The sequence below is a fragment of the Lissotriton helveticus genome, chromosome 3_2 (assembly GCF_964261635.1).
Source record: "Lissotriton helveticus chromosome 3_2, aLisHel1.1, whole genome shotgun sequence".
In the NCBI taxonomy this organism is placed as follows: Eukaryota; Metazoa; Chordata; class Amphibia; order Caudata; family Salamandridae; genus Lissotriton; species Lissotriton helveticus.
In genome coordinates this window covers 454,577,188-454,599,490 of record NC_136062.1, presented here as the reverse complement: position 1 = coordinate 454,599,490, position 22,303 = coordinate 454,577,188, and the positions used below count along the sequence as shown (strand labels likewise).

General features: G+C 45.6%; 1 protein-coding gene across 2 annotated transcripts in view; it reads left to right on the top strand.

The window, feature by feature from the left end:
- The window catches only part of TP53I11 (tumor protein p53 inducible protein 11), a 466,547-nt gene that overhangs the window by 307,953 nt on the left and 136,291 nt on the right, over positions 1-22,303 (top strand). For both annotated transcript variants that reach the window (XM_078684361.1, XM_078684362.1), the window contains exon 3: positions 4,969-5,136. In XM_078684361.1, the coding sequence (XP_078540487.1) occupies positions 5,008-5,136 (129 nt within the window). In that variant the 5' untranslated portion in view covers positions 4,969-5,007. The remainder of the gene's footprint in view (positions 1-4,968; positions 5,137-22,303) is intronic.

The following is a 22,303-nucleotide window of genomic DNA, read 5'->3' as shown; positions in this document are numbered from 1 at the left end:
TTCCTACATAGCAATTACCGATTAGTAAATACCGAATCGGTAAAATTCGGTATTTACCATTCGGTAATTTGCTATTACCTACATCTAGCCCTAGATCCTTCTTTTCTGAAGAATCCTGCTTCAGTGCATGCTGGGAGCTCTCTCCAAAGGATACACTTTAGATAAACAAGTGCAAAGGGTATAAGAAAAATGGGGCTGCAACACGAAGAAATGGTCATCACAGCTGCCAGCTTTAGGCTCCAAGGAACAGGGTTCAAGTCTCCGCCTCGACTCTACATTCTGTGATTCTGTGCAAATCACTTTATTTTTCCAGTGCCTATGCAACTGAAATTAGAGTATGTATGTAGAATAGAACATACTGGATCCCCAGAGCGTGAGGACGTGGCTCAGCAGTCAGATCTTCAGACTTCAGAACTGGGGAGGCTTTCCTGCCCGGTACGCAGAAGGGCCCTTTCCAGCTCATCTAGGAGCTCTCCGGCAATAGTGCAGTGCCAAGGGGGGCCCCTGGAGCTTGGGGCTCCCCCGCACTGCGGGGGCCTGTGTTACGCCCCTGTTATGTCAGCTCTGTCTAACTTCAGCACAAGTTTAATAGCTATTGCACTGGGATGGTAACCTCTTGATGCAGCTGAAATTCAAGCTTACATGTGTTTGTGGCAGGGCATCCACTCTACGGGCCTCTTGCCTCTGGAACAGCATGCCTACACTGCTTCGTCAGGTCTCCTTCCTCATTCAATTCTGGAAGGAGGGTAATTCTAAAACCCTATGCAAGCGTGGTGTGTTGTGAGTGAGGTGTAGTGCCAGAGTGAATGTGGTTGAAACTGGCTACAAGGTTAGCTTATGACAAGCTTTATTCATCTACCTTGTGACAGGATTAAAAACAAATAGCTAGTAATGCAACTTTCGACATTAGAGACAGCTGCATTAGAGTATGATCAACATGTTTTGGCCCTGAGACCTGTAGTTCAGTAGTTTCACTGATGAAACCCACAAACGTTAGAACATACACTGCATTTGTTCCCCTGTCGGTTGGACATACGATCGCTGCCCCCACGCTCACGTTGAGCGGTTGGGTTGGAGTATGTACCTTTGGCAAATATCCCGGGACAGATGGGGTGAATTTTCTAACTTTTGTGGGTTTCGTCTGTGAATCTACTGAACTACAAGACCACTGGTTCAGTATTATACACCGTTGTTTTTGTTACTTTCACACCCATTGATTGTTGCATTCATTTCACTAATTGCAGTAGCTATTTGTTGATCCTAATGAAGACCATGACACTCTGATAGGTCCCAAGGCCGAAACATGTTGATCGTACTCTAATGCAGCTGTCTCTAATGTCCGCAGTTACATTACAAGCTATTTGTTTTTAATCCTGGCAGAAGGTAGCTAAATAAAGCTTGTCATAAGCTAACCTTGTAGCCAGTTTTCACCACATTCACTCTAGCACTGCACCTCACTCACAACACACCACGCTTGCATAGGGTTTTAGAATCACCCTCCTTACCAATACAAAACATCCCTGTGCTACTCCCTCGCAGCAAGGGGGTTGTAGCCCGCCTCAAGACTAGGTTCTCGACACAGGAGGCACCCAAATGATGAAGCTTGATACCTTTGGTGTGTGAGGGGAACCGTCCTTAAAAGGGATCCCCCTCCCAAACATGGTTAACACAGTCCACATGCCCATCAGACCATTGTTCTGGACCCGTTTGCTCTTTTTGTAAAAGGTATTACGAGTGGGGAGTATGCCCACGCAGGTCCTTAAATCTCCTTTTAGCCCCGTGTATGGATTCTAGAACAATTGTTGGCCATGATGTACATTAAATGATCATCACCATAAAAATACACAAAGCTGTTTTAGTTGTGGAAGAGATAGCAAGATGTTTCATGGTTAATCCTGTGAGGCAAGGAGCAACCCCAGTGATTGGTCCTTCAGAAACACTGCGCACAAATCCATAGGGTTGTATCAGCAAGGGCTCTGCAGGATTCCAGAGGGTAGCCCTCCGCACATCATGTCATGGGATTTATGCAGGTATTGGGGGTAAATTAAAAAAATGGCTCTTCCATATATAGTGCCTCCGTGATGTTCTGTTTGTCTTGCGAGACCTGACCAGGGATGGGTAACTAGCTGCAGCACGGGGACATACTAGGTAGTATAACCATGCACTTTAGAAACTCATTTATTATTATTATTATTATTTTTTACAAGTGGTCAATTACACCTCAATGAAAGTTGTAAGAAGCATGTAAGTGAAACTTCTCGCTCGTACATAGGTTGTAAACATTGTATTAGTTGTGAGTAAAGAACCACATATTTCAATTTTATCTTATGCTGCAGTTCCATTGTTCCATCACCATGACTTGAAGTTAATTAATCCATTTGTCCACCATGCTAGGCACCTCAGCATAGAGCAATTTTGTCGTCCAGAAATGTGTTGCACAAAGTAACTGAGAAACATGATGCCTGCATTTGGGCAGGGTAGGAAAGGCTTTGGCGTATGGTGTGAAGATGTCTGTAGCAACATCTCAGTGATGTCTCATGTTGTAATGATTGTGATTCTTATAAGCAAATGCTTTATTTATTTTATTTTTATTTATAAAGTTTTATATAGCGCAAACAAGATCCAGGGGGATATTAGAGCGCTTTACATTAGGATGGAAGGAGGACATAAATGCAAAGTCGACAACAAATAGTAGTAAAAAAAAAAAAAACAGGAGAAATTGTTACAAATTCAGGGACAGTTGCACCATGGAGGGTCATACAATAAATAAGTTTGGGCGGGCCCAGAGGGGAGCGTTGTGTATGGAAAAGAGGAGCGGTAATGGATGATGGTACAATGGAAGTAGGAATAATGGGGCACATGCATCAACCTATTTAGGAAGTGCAAACGGTGCGAATCGGTAAATTCGGCCGTTTGCACTTCCTAAATAAGTTTTTGGGATGCATCAAACACTTTTCCAATATTCGCATTTTTTTGCATTTCTTAAAAATGCGAATGCATTTAAGGAATCGCATTTGTGCGATTCCTTAAATGCAATGCATCAATTTAAAAAAAAATGCGAATTTTGAAATTGGAAGTGCAAATTAACACAAGGTCTACCCTCGTGTTAATTTGCGAAAATCTTTCAAAATGCAGAAAAATGCATTTTTTACACTGTCATGTTACAGACACACATGTCCTTAGGACATGTGTGTTTGAAACATGCACTTTCAAATACATTTCAGGGGTGCAGGGGGGGGGTCCTTTGGACACCCCCCTGCACCCTTGGAATGCATCAACAAATTGCAAATTCGTAAATGCCTTCCCATTGACTCCTATGGGCCTTTCGGCCCATAGGAATCAATGGGATTTGCGAAAAAGCAGTTAGGAATTCAGTATTTATTTGCAATTCGGTAAAAATTGCGATTTTTAACGAATTACAAGTAAATACCGAAAAAAATGATGCATAGCATTTTGCAATTCTTAATTTGCGATTCGGTATTTTTCGCAAATTAAGAAATGTAAAATGTATGAATGATGCATGTGCCCCAATGCCTTAGAGTAGGTGCTTCCTCCGCTGACTGTTAAATGTTGAACCTCCGCTTCGTAGTGTAATCTCATGACAAATTTACAGCCACCCATGGTTACAAGCATTGCTTGCTTATGACTGTAGCCATGGGGGGTTGCAAATGAATGTACCCTGGCAAAGATTGTTATTGGAAACATAAACCCAGAGGCAGCCTGCCAAAAGCGTGTTTAGGGCGTGCCCACATCAGCCCTGGAGAAGAAAGAGGAGGTTGGAAGAGTGGTTTGCTGCCCTCCCACTGCTGCCAGTAGACGACAGCTGAGAAGTCTACACCCACAGGACATGCAAGGGTGAAACCTCCCCCTGTGTCCCAGTATCTCATGGCCAGTGTGTGACCTTCAAGTAGCCTCCTGTCCCCATCACCTCCTCTCATTGGTCAAGACTTCAGATCCTCCTCTGATAAGACGAGGAGGTGGGAGGCAGTATTAACTTTTGTGGCTACAGCCTTGCTAACCAAAGCTTCCGGTGTGGCGGGATGGATCATGGACCACGGGTGAGAGTGGCTTGCATGAAGTACAGGGCGGTGTGCGGATGGATCTATTTATCCATATGCTCCAATGTGCCGCTCAGTACTTTGGCTACTGAGTACCTCAGTGTCCCTCTCTCTTCTTGAACCCTAGGAAAACAGAATTCTACTGGATTATAAAGACTGACATTATCGTGGTCCCGCTTGGGGTGTAATTGCTATTCACGCTGGTTGGTTTGGGTTAAGTGATACTCCGCAGGTGCCTTGGCCATGCCATCAAAAATATTTTTCACATTAAAAATCAAAAATATTATGACCAAGTGATACCCTTGGATCGCCAACTGTTGAATCTGTTTTGGAGACTGAATGAGTCTAAAGTGGGTTGGAGAGGGGACTGAGCATTTATGAATCACCCACTGAGCTACATTTCCTGTAAGGGGCACTTACATGTTTTTCTCCTTTGTCTGCTTTTACCCTCCTGCCTCATCTTCTCACCTCTTGTTACATTCATTTATCCTTTCAATTACATGTACCTTTTACGCATCAGATCTGTTATTGCACCACGCACGGTGTCTTCAAAGGCATCCCAAAGTGCATATTAGGCAGATAGAGGCAATGAACTTTGAAAAATGTTTAATAAATGAGCGAACACTCACTAGATGAATCCCCGCACTTTCTCCCTTCCAACTTGGCCTTGTCCTGACAGGCCAGCATCCTCATGCATTCCATACCACACAGCTTCACTAGGTAAAGTTGGCCAGCATCCTCATGCATTCCATACCACACAGCTTCACTAGGTAAACTTGGCCAGCATCCTCATGCATTCCATACCACACAGCTCTAGTAAATAAAGTAGATAAATCACTTATATGAAGTTTTTGTTAAATTTCAGCCCCTTGACGGCCACACTATAATCTGAGGCCTTTTGTTGTTCTAGTTTCAACCTATGTAGAAAGCTGTGAGCGAACCTGCAACCATGGCGACAAAGCAGCCCCCGCCTCTGATGAAGAAGCACAGCCAGACAGACCTGGTCAGCCGGTTAAAGACCCGGAAGATTCTTGGCGTCGGAGGGGAGGACGATGATGGAGAGGTTCATAGGTCAAAGGTAAGGAGACTGTTTTGCTTGAATGCTAGTGATATGTGGAAGCTTGTATCTTCTTGTGAAAGTAGTAGTGAGAGCTCAGTCTGTCTCTTTGCCTCATCCTACTGCCCTGATGGCACTGAAGCTAGAGAGACTGCCTGTCACCTAGGTCTCTGTAGATCTCTATGATATGATACCCAGGTCTGTAAGCAGCACATATGGCCAGCTAAGATTCCTAAGTAGGCTCCTCAAGGAGCAGAGATGAAGACCTATAAGAGATATTCTCCAGCTGGCCTGTGGCTGTGTTACAAAGAGTTATTTAATTGACACTCAGTGAAAAAGAGCGTTCACTAAAGAGCCTCAGGCTCTGACCAGGCTGCGGCAGGAAAGTTGTGGCACCGCTCGCGAGGTTTATCAAGAGGCACCGTCAGCATTTGCCTTAGTCTTTATAGGAATGCAGTCTTGGTCTAAGTTGGTATAAGATGGTCTGTCTCTACCTGATCTGAGGCGGGGTGGGATCCAACGTATACTCCCTAGATAGGACCCCTACATAATCTGAGGTGAAATTTGATCCAACATATACTCCCTTGATAGGACCTATACCTGATCTGAGAAACGGTGGGATCCACCATATGCTCCCTAGATAGGATCTCTACCTGATCCGAGGCGGGGTGGGATCCAACATATGCTCCCTAGATAGGACCTCTACCCGATCCGAGACAAGGTGGGATCCAACATATGCTCCCTAGATAGGACCTCAACCCGATCCGAGACAAGGTGGGATCCAACATATGCTCCCTAGAAAGGACCTCTACCCGATCTGAGGCATCCACTTCTGTACAAAGGAGTTTCAGTAGGTTACCTCATATTAATATGACACCATTACATACAAACCCTCACGCTCTGTAGGAAGAAGGTATTGGATATAGCCTCTATATCTTTTCCCAGCGCCATCAAAGTATCTTTAGCACTTATATTCCAAGACAAGCTTCAGTTGTTTCCTCTGAGCTTTTAAAAGTTCCCTTCAGCATTTCATGACCATCACCATAAGAAGGAGCTTCAACTGAAGATATTTACTGCTGTAAAGATAATCTTGAGCAAAGTTAGTCTGGTGTTTAGTGTCTGTCCACAACCTGCGCTGGAATGAGCATTCGTTGGAGGCATTCAGCTCTGTATGAAGAACCCTCAGTGGTTCACCTCCAGCTCCATTAGAAGGACCTTTCATAGGCAGCTTAGGCTCAGGTGACCAACCCTTCAGAGCTGGGCACCAGGTCATATGATGACCCTGCCATAAGCTGCCTTAGGCTGAAGTGATGGACTTCTCTGTGTGCATATTATTCCATGGGTGAATTCAGGCCTGTGTGGCCACCCTTCTGTAACTTTAGACTCATGTGCTCAGCCTTCAGTAGGTGGTCTGAATCTCATGTGATGACCTACCCTTGGGCGGCCACAGCTCCATGTGCTTATCATTCCATGGGTGAATTCAGGCCTGTGATACCACTCTTCTGTAGCCTTAGACTCATGTGAGGACCTTTAGTAGCTGGTCTCAGGCTCATGTAATGAACTACCCATAGGAGGCTTCAGGTTGACCTTCTGTAGGTGGTCTCAGGCCCACATGAAGACCATTACATTGGTAGCTTTGAGATTATCTCAGGACCCTTCAGTAGATGACCTCGGGCTCATATGATGAATCTTCCATACGTGCCCTCAGGCCACAGGTGGCATCCAGATAATGTATTGAACCTTCAAAAAAGGTTGCAAAGACCGGTTTGGAATGGATGTCCACATCTGGCCACAGCCTCAGGATACAGATCTTTCATGGGTGGCCTCCAGCATTGTTAGAAGGACATTGAGTCGGAAGCTTACGGCTCAAAAGATGAAGCTTTTGCAAATGAGACGCACCGTCAGTGGGCATTTTCAGGTCTTCATTAGGTGCCGCAGTTGGTGACTTCCCATTGGCACAGAGGTGTGGCTACCCTGTGTATATAGAAAGTGCATGGGGGTCTCAGGAGGTTTCCTGCAAGGTAAGTGCATCTGAAAGCCTGTGGGGCCAGAGTGGATTACAGCAGGTAATAGCTGGGGTTGTATGACATCACAACGCATGCTTTTACCACGCATGCTATTACAATGCAGTTTTTACAACGCAAGTCGTTACAATGGCTTGCCTTGGGGGGCGCTGGATAGTGGAATAGTTTAATTTTCTATTCAAACTCCAGTCCCCGCGGATAGTAGGGAAGGTGTTGGATAGAAAATTAAGCTATTCCCTATCCTACAGCACCCTCCAGCGCAAGTCGTTGTAATGACTTGCGTTGTAATGGTTGCGTTGTAATGGATGTTCCCCAATAGCTGGAACAGAGAGCCAGCCTCCTCTTGGTAGGTTTGAGCAGCAACCGCTTACCTTCCCACTGCTAGTGCTAGCAAGTGTCAAAGAACACATCCTGGAAATTGTATGCAAGCTTTGCTGCTCAACAGGTGCAGAAATGTCCCCAGAGACAGTTTTATAATTATATATTGCAGTAGCCAAACACCAGACTGAGAAGACCATCAATTAAGTGTATCAGCCTGATTGCGGGTAATTATCTAGATAATGCACGAGAAGAAAGCAGATAATGAGTATTATTGATGGGCCTAAAATGCAGAGACAAGAAATGCACAGGGTCGGACTGGGAAAGAAAATGGGCCCGCGCACCAAAACAAAAGTGACCTCCATTATAGAATGCAAATGGGGCACTTTTGAAGTTGTAAAGACACACTGCATAGGCGTTTTGCTATGTTTAGGAGACTGCATGCATTTCTGCAAGCTATGTTTATGGCAACATCATGGAAATCAACAGTAAAAACCTGCCCAAGGGCTATAAAACAGGACCACAAACAACGAAAACACCGGACCACATACTGACATGTCAGACCAGCCCTGTTGGCACACCCTGATTGCCCTAAGAGTCAGCCCCCAACCCTGGAAATGCCTCAGGAGTTTGAACTCAACACACAGAGTGCAGATGTTGTAGTCTTCTGTCTGGGATGTGGGCAGTGTCATCCTTCCAGCACTCTGTTGGACTCTTCTCATTTTAGGGAGTCATTATCAGCAAGATTTTCCTTCTACCATCACCCTTGCCTTCTTGTGCAGTTCCTCCTACATGTTAAGTTTCTTGCCATGCTCACTACTGGGAACAATCCTAAACCTTACAATGGCATGTAGTGCAGTTGCTGGTTCTTGAAGATTTGTCGTGGGCAGGTTTGCTGCAAGCCCTCAATCTCCTCTGGTTCTAAGCAGGGCATGGCTGTGCTCATCTTAACAATGCACATTATTGTCCCGGACCCTCCAGTCCAGTGGTGAGACATTGGGAACAGTTTCCATTATTTGAATCCACCATGTTTTCCTCGCCTAATACTGCTAATATTGAGTGACATCATAGGCCAGGACCAAATCTCAGTGCATTTAGTGAGTATCTGTATGAGTGTCTGCATGCCAAGAGCAGAGCGGTCACTGAGAATGGGCATTTCTAGGAGCCGAGCTCTGCGTGACTGGGCCGTATTAAGAGCAGAACTGTGACGTCATAGGCCAGGACCAAAGCTCAGTGCATTAAGTGAGTGTCTGTGTGAGTGTCTGCATGCCAGGACCAGAGCGGTCAGTGAGACTGAAGGTTTCCAGGAGCCGAGCTCTACGTGACCGGGTCTAATCAAGAGCAGAGCTGTGACATCATAGGACAGGACCAAAGCAAAGTGCATTGAGTTAGTGTCTGTGCGAGTGTCTGTATGAGTGTCTGCGTGAGTATCCGTATGCCAGGAGCAGAGCGGTCCCTGAGACTGAAGGTTTCCAGGAGCCGAGCTCTACGTGACCGGGTCTGATCAAGAGCAGAGCTGTGACGTCATAGGGCAGGACCAAAGCTCAGTGCATTGAGTGAGTGTCTGTATGAGTGTCTGCGTGAGTGTCTGTATGCCAGGAGCAGAGCGGTCCCTGAGACTGAAGGTTTCCAGGAGCCGAGCTTTACGTGACCGGGTCTGATCAAGAGCAGAGCTGTGATGTCATAGGCCAGGACCAAAGCTCAGTGCATTGAGTGAGTGTCTGTGCGAGTGTCTGTATGAGTGTCTGCTTGAGTGTCTGCATGCCAGGAGCAGACAGGTCACTGAGACTGGGTATTTCCAGGAGCCGAGCTCTACGTGACCGGGTCTAATCAAGAGCAGAGCTGTGACGTCATAGGCCAGGACCAAAGCTCAGTGCATTGAGTGAGTGTCTGTGCGAGTGTCTGTATGAGTGTCTGTGTGAGTGTCTGTATGCCAGGAGCAGAGCGGTCACTGAGACTGAAGGTTTCCAGGAGCCGAGCTCTACGTGACCGGGTCTAATCCAGAGCAGAGCTGTGACGTCATAGGCCAGGACCAAAGCTCAGTGCATTGAGTGAGTGTCTGTGCGAGTGTCTGTGCGAGTGTCTGTGCGAGTGTCTGTGCGAGTGTCTGTATGAGTGTCTGCCTGAGTGTCTGCATGCCAGGAGCAGAGCGGTCACTGAGACTGAATGTTTCCAGGAGCCGAGCTTTTCGTGACCGGGTCTGATCAAGAGCAGAGCTGTGACGTCATAGGCCAGGACCAAAGCTCAGTGCATTGAGTGAGTGTCTGTGCGAGTGTCTGTATGAGTGTCTGCCTGAGTGTCTGCATGCCAGGAGCAGAGCGGTCACTGAGACTGAATGTTTCCAGGAGCCAAGCTCTTCGTGACAGGGTCTGATCAAGAGCAGAGCTGTGACGTCATAGGCCAGGACCAAAGCTCAGTGCATTGAGTGAGTTTCTGTGCGAGTGTCTGTATGAGTGTCTGCCTGAGTGTCTGCATGCCAGGAGCAGAGCAGTCACTGAGACTGAAAGTTTCCAGGAGCCGAGCTCTACGTGACCGGGTCTAATCAAGAGCAGAGCTGTGACGTCATAGGCCAGGACCAAAGCTCTGTGCATTGAGTGAGTGTCTGTGTGAGTGTCTGCATGCCAGGAGCAGAGCGGTCACTGAGACTGGGTATTTCCAGGAGCCGAGCTCTACGTGACCGGGTCTAATCAAGAGCAGAGCTGTGACGTCATAGGCCAGGACCAAAGCTCAGTGCATTGAGTGAGTGTCTGTGCGAGTGTCTGTATGAGTGTCTGCCTGAGTGTCTGCATGCCAGAAGCAGAGCGGTCACTGAGACTGAAGGTTTCCAGGAGCCGAGCTCTACGTGACCGGGTCTAACCAAGAGCAGAGCTGTGACGTCATAGGACAGGACCAAAGCTCAGTGCATTGAGTGAGTGTCTGTATGAGTGTCTGCGTGAGTGTCTGTATGCCAGGAGCAGAGCGGTCACTGAGACTGAAGGTTTCCAGGAGCCGAGCTCTACGTGACCGGGTCTGATCAAGAGCAGAGCTGTGACGTCATAGGACAGGACCAAAGCTCAGTGCATTGAGTGAGTCTCTGTGCGAGTGTCTGTGTGAGTGTCTGCGTGAGTGTCTGTATGCCAGGAGCAGAGCGGTCACTGAGACTGAATGTTTCCAGGAGCCGAGCTCTACGTGACCGGGTCTAATCAAGAGCAGAGCTGTGACGTCATAGGCCAAGATCATAGCTCAATGTCTTGAGTAAGTGCCAGTATTATCAGAAGCAGCAGTGTTGTGGCTGGATCTTATTGAGAGCCGAGCTGCGGCGGTGTCTGAGGGAAAAAAAGAACGACAGTTCGTAGGGACTCGTTTAGGTACAGATGTCACTATTTAAAAAAAAATACCTAGTGAATCCATAGTACCCGTACTATCAATAACAAAAATATCAGATTTGTTTGGTAACATCATGTGATTGGTATATTGCCAAACAGACCAAAACTCCCAAATCAATTGGAACTGTCCAAATATATTCTCAGATTCAACATATGGATTAATATTGGTTGACTACAGCTGTAATGGTGCTGACAGCAAGGTGATTAGTGTGTGAGTGCTTTATATAAAGTGCAACAGGAAAATTATAGGGGGAAAAATGTATTTATAGGTCAGGGAACATTCACTATGAGTTCAGTACCATGTATAAATATCATTGTATCTAATTCCTCTGTTAGATGTCGACGTTTCGGCCTGTAGTGGCATTAGACCAAGGATTCACCAGGGCACAAGTGAAACCATCTGTCAGTTTGTATGCACAGAAAATCTGTTGGTCATTATCCTAAATTATTCAAAATTGTTCAATAATGAGAGGAAAAATAATTTTGGATCTTAGTCTAAAATACGTATGCATCATCAAGAGCACTACTGACATCTGTCAGGAGCCCAGTGGTATTGTACCTGCATCAATGGACAACATTAAAAGAGAATGTGAGGAAAACTGACTTTTGTCGAAGAGTGTTCAAAATTTCACATGAGTAAATAATAATAACCCATAAAGGATACCAATCACTACAGACATTTCCCCATAGTAGCCTTTTGAAAACAATCCCAAGCCGTCTCACACATTCAACAAATCACACAAAAGCCACTTTGATATTAGCAAAGGGAAACTAATAAAAATACCTAAAGGCTGGAAAAATATTAATTTTATTTACATGAAAACCACATGTTACATAATCTAAATTAATTCACAGAAATATTTAAAGAAAGATAAACTTAATCCTAAAACAAATCCATCTCTCTTTAGGCCCTTGTGCCTCTATCATATATATCACTGAGCATTAGCAAAATTCATCGATCGTAAATAAATGTCCAGTGTAGGCAGATTGTAACACAATTGCTCATCGACGTGTTTCGGTGGGATGAGGGAATAATTACCACTTTCTTCAGAAGACAGACAGAAACAATTTATTCTCTTCCATTCCACCTTCCACAGAAGACAGGCAGAAACATTTTGTTCTTTTTAAATAAGACCTGAAATTGTTTTATTTATAAAAGCATCTCTTTTTGATCCAATAATGATCTCCGATATTGTTTGCAAAAAAAGCCAGGTTGGGTGCGAGATACAGCACTCAGTAGTTAAAATCAAAGTGATAACTTAATTTCGTGACTCCAAAACGCGCTATAGTTTCTATGTTATGTCATGTGACCTCCCTGGCCAAAAATGTGCCCGTGTGAGAGGCTGCCAAGCAGCGAATTATTCATCGCAGAGAAACTACACGTACAACAAGTATATTAATTGTAACACCTGTGAAAAAAAGAAACAGTGTAATACAAAGGCGAGGAAGAGACCACTTATCCCGGTCTAGCTAACCTAATAATGAGTTGAAAAAAGCAGTTTGGGAACATAAGTAGGGCAGAGTCTTTGTATGAGATCGCCCAGGAGGGGCAGAGGCGGGCGTAGCTCATGGATACAAGGACGTGCTGCATCCTAAGACGAGACAATGCTAGAACGCTGACTTTGATGACCAAGCCGCCATATTGGGGGAGAAATGTAATGTATTTTAAGGTTCATGTGACCAGTAAATAGTGGTCGGTGTGCCACATATGACAAAAATGAAAATTCTAAATGATCTAATAGTCAAAAACCAGTCCACAAATGCATTACCTGCATGATTCATACTTGACGAGAACAAATACAACTTGAAGCAATGATAAATTGTACAACTTGAGGTGGTAGTTACTTTCTATACAGTGTACCCTGCATGCCGCATTTGGTGTCATATGTAATGCATAGTGACAGTACCAGTAGACAATACTGCGTAATTCAGTCAGCCTTTTGCGTCCATCCTTGGTGGTTTCTAGACGATCACTCCAGCAGCATTCTCGAAGGATGCCAATTGTGTCAACGATCTGGTTTGAGGACCTCAGTCACTGGCCATAGTAGGACATCCCCCGTGTGATAGTGTGTTACACAGTGACTACTTTACAGCATGTCCTACCTGTACCCTTTTTTTAACCATCTGTGGTGGTTCACCAACATAAAGGTGGGGGCATGGGCACTGTATTGAGTAAATCACGTTATTGAATATTGGAGTTAGAGAATGGATTGAGAGTATGAAATTCTTTGAATTCAAGGGTCTTAGAACCTTTAGTAAATATACATGTAAATCAACAGCCACATTTGAAATGTCCTACAATAGGTATCAGACTCCACTGGCAGTAATTCTGTGTGTGATTTTAGGTTCATAGTAGGGCCAAGCTATGTGTTCGCTGACACTATTATTACATTTGAAAGAGAACAATGGATGTTCAGCAGTGAAGTCTTCCAAAAAATGACCATTTTCTTGAAACCGTTGCAAGCCGCCTAAAACATACTAACACACATCAAACACTTCAAGTAAATATTGTGTATTTTTGGTTGCAAGTAAAAATCGTGTAGACTGCATCAACCTCTACACATTGCACGTTTGACCCTGAGATAACCTCTGCATTTAACTTAGTTGAAATAATATTGGTATCTTTGCAAAAGTCTCATCTGATTTTACTGTTGTATCTAAGGGCCTGATTTTAAATTTGGCGTTCAGGGTCCACTGCCATTAACGTACCAAGTTCACAAAACGGACGGTCCACTCACTCCGTTGAGTCAGGCAGACCGTCATGTTTCTGCCTTCAGAAATCCTACACCAAAAGTACCACAGAGTTGTGAACGTTGGTGTAGGTGCATCAGACCATCAGTCCTATTTAGAGTGACAGTCTGATGTACTTTCATTTTTTTCAATTCTGGACTGCCAGGAAAAACCCTAGAGGTCACAAAGTCGAAAGTAAGACAATTACCCACCACACCATTGACAAATCTTGCAGAGTGTCATGTTTATTTATTTTTGTTATTCAAAAACAAACATTGGTAGTTTGTTTCAGAAAAAAACAAAACTCTTTCCTCAGTAGCTGGCTGAAAAGTGGCGGCAGCTCACCATACTTTCAATGCCTTCAGAGGAGCCACCATTGTTGTGTCTCCTCTGAAAGCGTATCACCTCAAACCGAGCACTAAGAAAAAAAAGTTTGAACCAATATTCACTGCGCCACTATGAGTCTTAAATATTTTTTTCATAAACTCCTTTGAATAAATGTTATTCACCATTTTGTTCTTTGACTCAGAAGTATTGTTACTAAGGACCAGTGTGTTTTTTGTTATAGTTATTACAGCAGGTTTCCGGTGACCTTTGGGTCTCTCTTGTCGAAATACTATTTCCAATGTAAGAATATGAGTATTCTCAAAATCAGCTTCTTAAAGGTTAGCTACACTGGAGGTTCCCATTGCCAGACCTTTCCTCTGCAGCTGCCACTCTCACCTTAACAAACAGCAGTTGTTTAGTTAACAATGAACTCGCTGGGACATTCCTGCGTGCAGTCCCAGGACTCTTTGTAGTGCATTTGTTGCTGATTGTTGGGAGGTCCTGGTATATAATGGTTCTAAGTCCAATGCTAAGTTCCATGTCAAAGGTCAAACCCTCTATGCCATCAATGAAGTCAATTCTGTCATGGACAAATGAGGAAATTAATTCTCTCAAAGGTCTTATGTAGAAATCTACATACAGGCAAAGGGGTGCGAATACCGATGCGACCCAACACACTTGTACATCTGCGGGGGTGGTGTGTCAGCGTGGGTGTTTTGACGATGAGGCAACTCGGTCTTTGGGGTGATGATCAGTGTTGAGATCATAGGTGTTTTCTGGAATGGTCTGTTGTATGTTCTTTAAACCCAATCCATTCATCGGTCATGGCCTTGTTCGTACAAACATAACGTCTTCTGCAGATCTTGAATTGGAATAATGGTCCGGAGTTTTAATCTGTCTCAAGATGTTTTGTATTTATGGTTTCCTGTTTCCACTTCAAACCAACCATAACTGATATAACACCTCAGGGAATGTTGGCATTTCAGTAGAAACCTGAAAAAACCTGATTTTGTTACTTTGTCTGCTTTGAGACCCTGCTATGCAAAAGACATAGAAGCGCAGTGTGTACCTCAAAGCACTTGTTTGTGATGGTTTCTCCCGCTATGACACTCTTGGGCCATGACATGCCACTTAATGTGCCCTTGTGGTCATCCACAAGGTTCCTGGTCCCCCCAAAGCTACTTCCGCAGCCAATTTGAGAACCCGGCACACCTCATAGGCCTTTTGCTCACTCTTCCCGGTATGTTGCTGCTTCAGTGCATACATTAGCTCAGACAATCTATAGGATAGTGTATGAGCTGGACTGTCCCCATGAGGCACAGGGTCAGACTGATTTTCATATAGCCATGTTTGAACTGGGGTGGCGGAGTGAGCTAAAGAATGATAATGGATTAAACCCAGATCGGTTGCCTGGGGGTGAATGCTTGCAATAACCAACACTCCGTCCATCATCCCCTTTGGTTTTGCTAAAGATAATACAGCTCTAACCCATGTAAAGGTGGCCATTAATCAGTATGTGCTAGCACGTGCTGCAGACAGCCCAGTGTGACAAAAAGCGCCTGGATTCATTCTGAGCATGGGTGCCTCTGCAGAACGTGTTCGTGATACAGGGTTAAGCAATTCAACTTTCATTCTTGCTCGTCCACGTCAAAAAGAAGCCTGAAACATATGATGCTGAAACAAGGCTAGACGCTTGGCAACATCACCTGTGCAATCCATTGTGACCGCGTACAATGGAAGCACATTGAGCTGTGCACCTTATGTCTTGCAAGACACAACGTGCACTAGAACAGAGCAAGCTGCACAGAACACAGAGGCAGAGTGCCAATTGCATCACTGGCACGTGGCCGGTGCCGCGTTCAAATAAACAGAGGCCCACCTGCTTGACAACATCCAGTGCTTAGCAGTCCCCCCTCTGGCTGTCACAGAAACACAAAATCCCACAGGCAATGCCAAACAATGTCTAGTAAACTTCAGCCAGCATGACACTGCACAGCCAAATTAGCTATGGGCTCTAAACTGATGTTTCATTGGTATCTCCGCGGCATCTCAAAGAGCAGCTCTGCTTGCTGCCCCATATCTAACCGTATTTATATTAATTCTTTTATTGGCTCCTCCCCTAGGACGACATATAAAGGAATAAGTCCAGATCAGACAGTGATGGTGCATTTGCTAACCTAGTCTTTACTTGGTACCTCAAGACAAAGAACCCAGAAGTTTGACACTTGGGGGCATATTATCGAGCAGGGCGTTCAAATTTTCGCAGTTTTACCGGCAGAAAACTGCAGCTAAAGCAGCGATAATGAGCTTGATAATAAGCCCTGGAGAGTTCCAATAGAAGCCCAGGTTCACACCAGAACATGGGTTCCTATTGGAATTCACAAGGCCATATTATCAAGCCCATTATCACTGCTTTAGTGGCAGTTTTCTGCCTCTAAAACTGCGATCGTTTTTAACACCCTGCTTGACAATATGCCCCTTGGTTATTTACAATTACAGAGCATTGAACTCCCCACTATATACATCTCTTGTCCTAAAATATTTATTCAGCCAATCACTGCCATTGGCCTGAGAATTAGAGCAACGCGACAGTGTTCAATGCCCAACCTTCCCTTTTGTGAGCTCCAATCAGATCTGAATGAGGAACAAACCTATCCGCGTTGAAGCATATCTGTGAGTACGGATGGAGTCTGACTGCGGAAAAGAGGAGTTTGAGTGCTGAGGAATGAGACAGGCATTACTTTGATGCTTCCTTTGTGTTTAGAGTTTTATGTGACAGCAGGACGATATACCAGATGTGAGTACAGACCTCATTCCGAGCCCGATGTAGGTAATCCCAGATTACCGATTCTTAAATACCGAATCATACCGATTCGGTATTTAAGAACAGGCAAATGGGATGTAGGTAATTTTTCTTTAAAAAATTACCGAATCTGTAAGTTCCGGTAATTACCAAATCGGTATTTACTGATTCGGTAATTGCCATTAATTTCTATGGGCCTGGAGGCCCATAGGAATGAATGTCAATTACCGATTCGGTAAATACCAATTCGGTAAATAGGGGAAACATTGAAGGGTGGCAGGGTGTCACTTTGACACCCTGTTGCACCCCTCAAATGTGTATGGGTGCACATGTTGCAGACATACATGCCCTAAGGGCATGTATGTCTGCAACATGGCTCTGTTGGAAAAGCAAAAAAAATGCTTTTTCTAAGGTTTTCATTATTTACCACCAACTTCTAGTTGGTGGTAAATAACGAATCCTAAAATGGGAAAAGCACTCATTTGAGTGCTCCCTACATTTCAGATTCGGTAATTTACCGATTCGGTATTTTCAAGAATCAGTAATTTACCGAATTCTTAAATACCGATTCGGTAAATTACCGAATCTGAAATGAAGCCACCTACATATGAAAAGCCTAACTCCGGTCAGTAACGGAGGAAATTCGGTAATTTCGGCCGTTACCGACCGGAATTACACTTCCTACATCTGGTCCTCCGTGTTTTATAAGTTTCTGTTTCCTGCTAATGCTTTTGTAAATTCCTATTGGAGTGCCTTTAGTTTACTGGACTGTCTTTTGTTTACTTTTTGACTTCAGGTATTCCACAGCATAAAAGATTGCATCCATTTGAAACAGTTCTGCATTAAGTTATCGAAAGTTTCAATATTATGCTAGTAAATTTGTGAGTGGACAGTCCTTCAACACACACTTCTTCAACACACATTTATTCTGAACTCAATTTAACTAACGGTTCTTTAATAAACTTTGTCCAGGAAGAGAACCAGCCTTTTGTTGTGTCTAATTTACAACACTTGTAAAACGTTTTATTCCCCTCTTTGTTTTTTCTTTCCATCTTTATTTCATTCTTTCTTCTTTTCTTTACTTCTTTCTTACTATGTTTTTTCATTCCTTCTGTTTGCTTGTTTTCTTTCATTCTTTCTTTCCTTTCATTCCTTCATTCATTCCTTCTTTACTTTTTACTTTCATTCCTTCTTTGCTTTTTCTTTGATTCCTACTCGACTTTTTCTTTCTTTATTTCTTTCTTTTTATTCTTTTTATTCTTTTTCCTTTTCGCCCTCTCTCCTTCTTTCTCCAAGGCAAGAGACTGTCATCCAATGGCAGAACTATTGGCTTTTTTTAGGCGTGTGTTAGCAGAGATCTTTTGATTTTACTAAAATTATATGCTTAACATAGTTACTTATAGAGAGTTTCAGCCACACTTTTTCCATTTGTCTGTCAAGACTGGCAGACGACACCAGACGTATTGGTTTGCCAGTGCTTGTTGGAGGGGCCGTTACAGTGGCTCACAGACAGTGGCCTGTACAAAGCCCAGGCCCCCTCTCAAGGGCCAAGCGCCCTTTGAAGCACTTTCATGGCTGTGGAGGCAATGAGCTCAAGATGCGTCCTCAGCCCAGGCTCTGCCCCCCATCCCTTTATCTCACACATTGAGATTTTATTGAAGAATGGCAGGTTTGCTGTCCACAAACTCACTCCCGCTCTCACCACACACCCTCTCTGCACACCCTCTCGAGCCCTCTCCGCACCTATGCACACCCACTTTCCCAAACCCCTCTACACCCCCTCTCCCGCCCTCTACAAAGACCCTCTCTGCACACTCCCTGTCCTGCCACACACACATCCCGCTTGAACCCATAGGCCGGACACATTTAGTTCCATATTAGAGGGAGGAGAGCAGCCCCCTGTTCCAAGCAGTTTGGCTCTAAAGGAGAATGGTGCAGTCCTCGTCTGTACCCAGCTTCCACACATGGTACAGTCCTGGTCTGCACAGAGTTTCCAAACATGGTACAGTCCTGGTCTGCACACAGTTTCCACACATGGTACAGCCCTGGTCTGCACACAGTTTCCACACATGGTACAATCCTGGTCTGAAAACAGTTTCCAAATTCCACACATGGTACAATCCTGGTCTGCACACAGTTTCCTCACATGGTTCAGTCCTGGTCTGCACACAGTTTCCACACATAGTACAGTTCTGGTCTGCACACAGTTTCCACACATGGTACAATCCTGGTCTGCACACAGTTTCCACACATGGTACAATCCTGGTCTGCACACAGTTTCCACACATGGTATATTCCTGGTCTTCGCACAGTTTCCACACATGGTTCAGTCCTGGTCTGCACACAGTTTCCACACATAGTACAGTCCTGGTCTGCACACAGTTTCCACACATACAGTCCTGGTCTGCACACAGTTTCCACACATACAGTCCTGGTCTGCACAGTTTCCACAGATGGTACAGGCCTGGCCTGCACACAGTTTCCACACATGGTACAGTCCTGGTCTGCGCACAGTTTCCACACATGGTACAGTCCTGGTCTGCACACAGTTTCCACACATGGTACAGTCCTGGTCTGCGCACAGTTTCCACACATACAGTCCTGGTCTGCACAGTTTCCACAGATGGTACAGGCCTGGCCTGCACACAGTTTCCACACATAGTTCAGTCCTGGTCTGCGCACAGTTTCCACACATGGTACAGTCCTGGTCTGCGCACAGTTTCCACACATGGTACAGTCCTGGTCTGCACACAGTTTCCACACATAGTTCAGTCCTGGTCTGCGCACAGTTTCCACACATGGTACAGTCCTGGTCTTCGCACAGTTTCCACAGATTGGTACACTCCTGGTCTGCACACAGATTCCACACATGGGACAGTCCTGGTCTGCACACAGTTTCCACACATACAGTCCTGGTCTGCACACAGTTTCCACACATGGTACAGTCCTGGCCTGCACACAGTTTCCACACATGGTACAGTCCTGGTTTACACACAGTTTCCACACATGGTACAGTCCTGGTCTGCTCACAGTTTCCACACATACAGTCCTGGTCTGCACACAGTTTCCACACATACAGTCCTGGTCTGCACAGTTTCCACAGATGGTACAGCCCTGGCCTGCACACAGTTTCCACACATGGTACAGTCCTGGTCTGCACACAGTTTCCACACATGGTACAGTCCTGGTCTGCGCACAGTTTCCACACATGGTACAGTCCTGGTCTGCACACAGTTTCCACACATAGTTCAGTCCTGGTCTGCGCACAGTTTCCACACATGGTACAGTCCTGGTCTTCGCACAGTTTCCACAGATGGTACACTCCTGGTCTGCACACAGATTCCACACATGGGACAGTCCTGGTCTGCACACAGTTTCCACACATACAGTCCTGGTCTGCACACAGTTTCCACACATGGTACAATCCTGGTCTGCACACAGTTTCCACACATGGTATATTCCTGGTCTTCGCACAGTTTCCACACATGGTTCAGTCCTGGTCTGCACACAGTTTCCACACATGGTACAGTCCTGGTCTGCACACAGTTTCCACACATACAGTCCTGGTCTGCACACAGTTTCCACACATACAGTCCTGGTCTGCACAGTTTCCACAGATGGTACAGGCCTGGCCTGCACACAGTTTCCACACATGGTACAGTCCTGGTCTGCGCACAGTTTCCACACATGGTACAGTCCTGGTCTGCACACAGTTTCCACACGTGGTACAGTCCTGGTCTGCGCACAGTTTCCACACATACAGTCCTGGTCTGCACACAGTTTCCACGCATACAGTCCTTGTCTGCACAGTTTCCACAGATGGTACAGCCCTGGCCTGCACACAGTTTCCACACATGGTACAGTCCTGGTCTGCACACAGTTTCCACACATGGTACAGTGCTGGTCTGCACACAGTTTCAACACATACAGTCCTGGTCTGCACACAGTTTCCACACATACAGTCCTGGTCTGCACAGTTTCCACAGATGGTACAGGCCTGGCCTGCACACAGTTTCCACACATGGTACAGTCCTGGTCTGCGCACAGTTTCCACACATGGTACAGTCCTGGTCTGCACACAGTTTCCACACATGGTACAGTCCTGGTCTGCGCACAGTTTCCACACATGGTACAGTCCTGGTCTGCACACAGTTTCCACACATGGTACAGTCCTGGTCTGCGCACAGTTTCCACACATGGTACAGTCCTGGTCTGCACACAGTTTCCACACATAGTTCAGTCCTGGTCTGCGCACAGTTTCCACACATGGTACAGTCCTGGTCTTCGCACAGTTTCCACAGATGGTACACTCCTGGTCTGCACACAGATTCCACACATGGGACAGTCCTGGTCTGCACACAGTTTCCACACATACAGTCCTGGTCTGCACACAATTTCCACACATGGTACAGTCCTGGCCTGCACACAGTTTCCACACATGGTACAGTCCTGGTTTACACACAGTTTCCACACATGGTACAGTCCTGGTCTGCGCACAGTTTCCACACATACAGTCCTGGTCTGCACACAGTTTCCACACATACAGTCCTGGTCTGCACAGTTTCCACAGATGGTACAGCCCTGGCCTGCACACAGTTTCCACACATGGTACAGTCCTGGTCTGCACACAGTTTCCACACATGGTACAGTCCTGGTCTGCGCACAGTTTCCACACATGGTACAGTCCTGGTCTGCACACAGTTTCCACACATAGTTCAGTCCTGGTCTGCGCACAGTTTCCACACATGGTACAGTCCTGGTCTTCGCACAGTTTCCACAGATGGTACACTCCTGGTCTGCACACAGATTCCACACATGGGACAGTCCTGGTCTGCACACAGTTTCCACACATACAGTCCTGGTCTGCACACAGTTTCCACACATGGTACAGTCCTGGCCTGCACACAGTTTCCACACATGGTACAGTCCTGGTTTACACACAGTTTCCACACATGGTACAGCCCTGGTCTGCACACAGTTTCCACACATGGTACAGTCCTGGTCTGCACACAGTTTCCACAGATGGTACACTCATGGTCTGCACACAGATTCCACACATGGTACAGTCCTGGTCTGCACAGTTTCCACAGATGGTACAGTCCTGGCCTGCACACAGTTTCCACACATGGTACAGTCCTGGTCTGCGCACAGTTTCCACACATGGTACAGTCCTGGTCTGCACACAGTTTCCACACATGGTACAGTCCTGGTCTGCGCACAGTTTCCACACATGGTATATTCCTGGTCTTCGCACAGTTTCCACACATGGTACAGTCCTGGTCTGCGCACAGTTTCCACACATGGTACAGTCCTGGTCTGCACACAGTTTCCACACATAGTTCAGTCCTGGTCTGCGCACAGTTTCCACACAAGGTACAGTCCTGGTCTTCGCACAGTTTCCACAGATGGTACACTCCTGGTCTGCACACAGATTCCACACATGGGACAGTCCTGGACTGCACAGTTTCCACAGATGGTACAGTCCTGGCCTTCACAAAGTTTCCACACATGGTACAGTCCTGGCCTTCACACAGTTTCCACACATGGTACAGTCCTGGTCTGCACACAGTTTCCACACACGGTACAGTCCTGGTCTGCACACAGTTTCCACATATGGTACA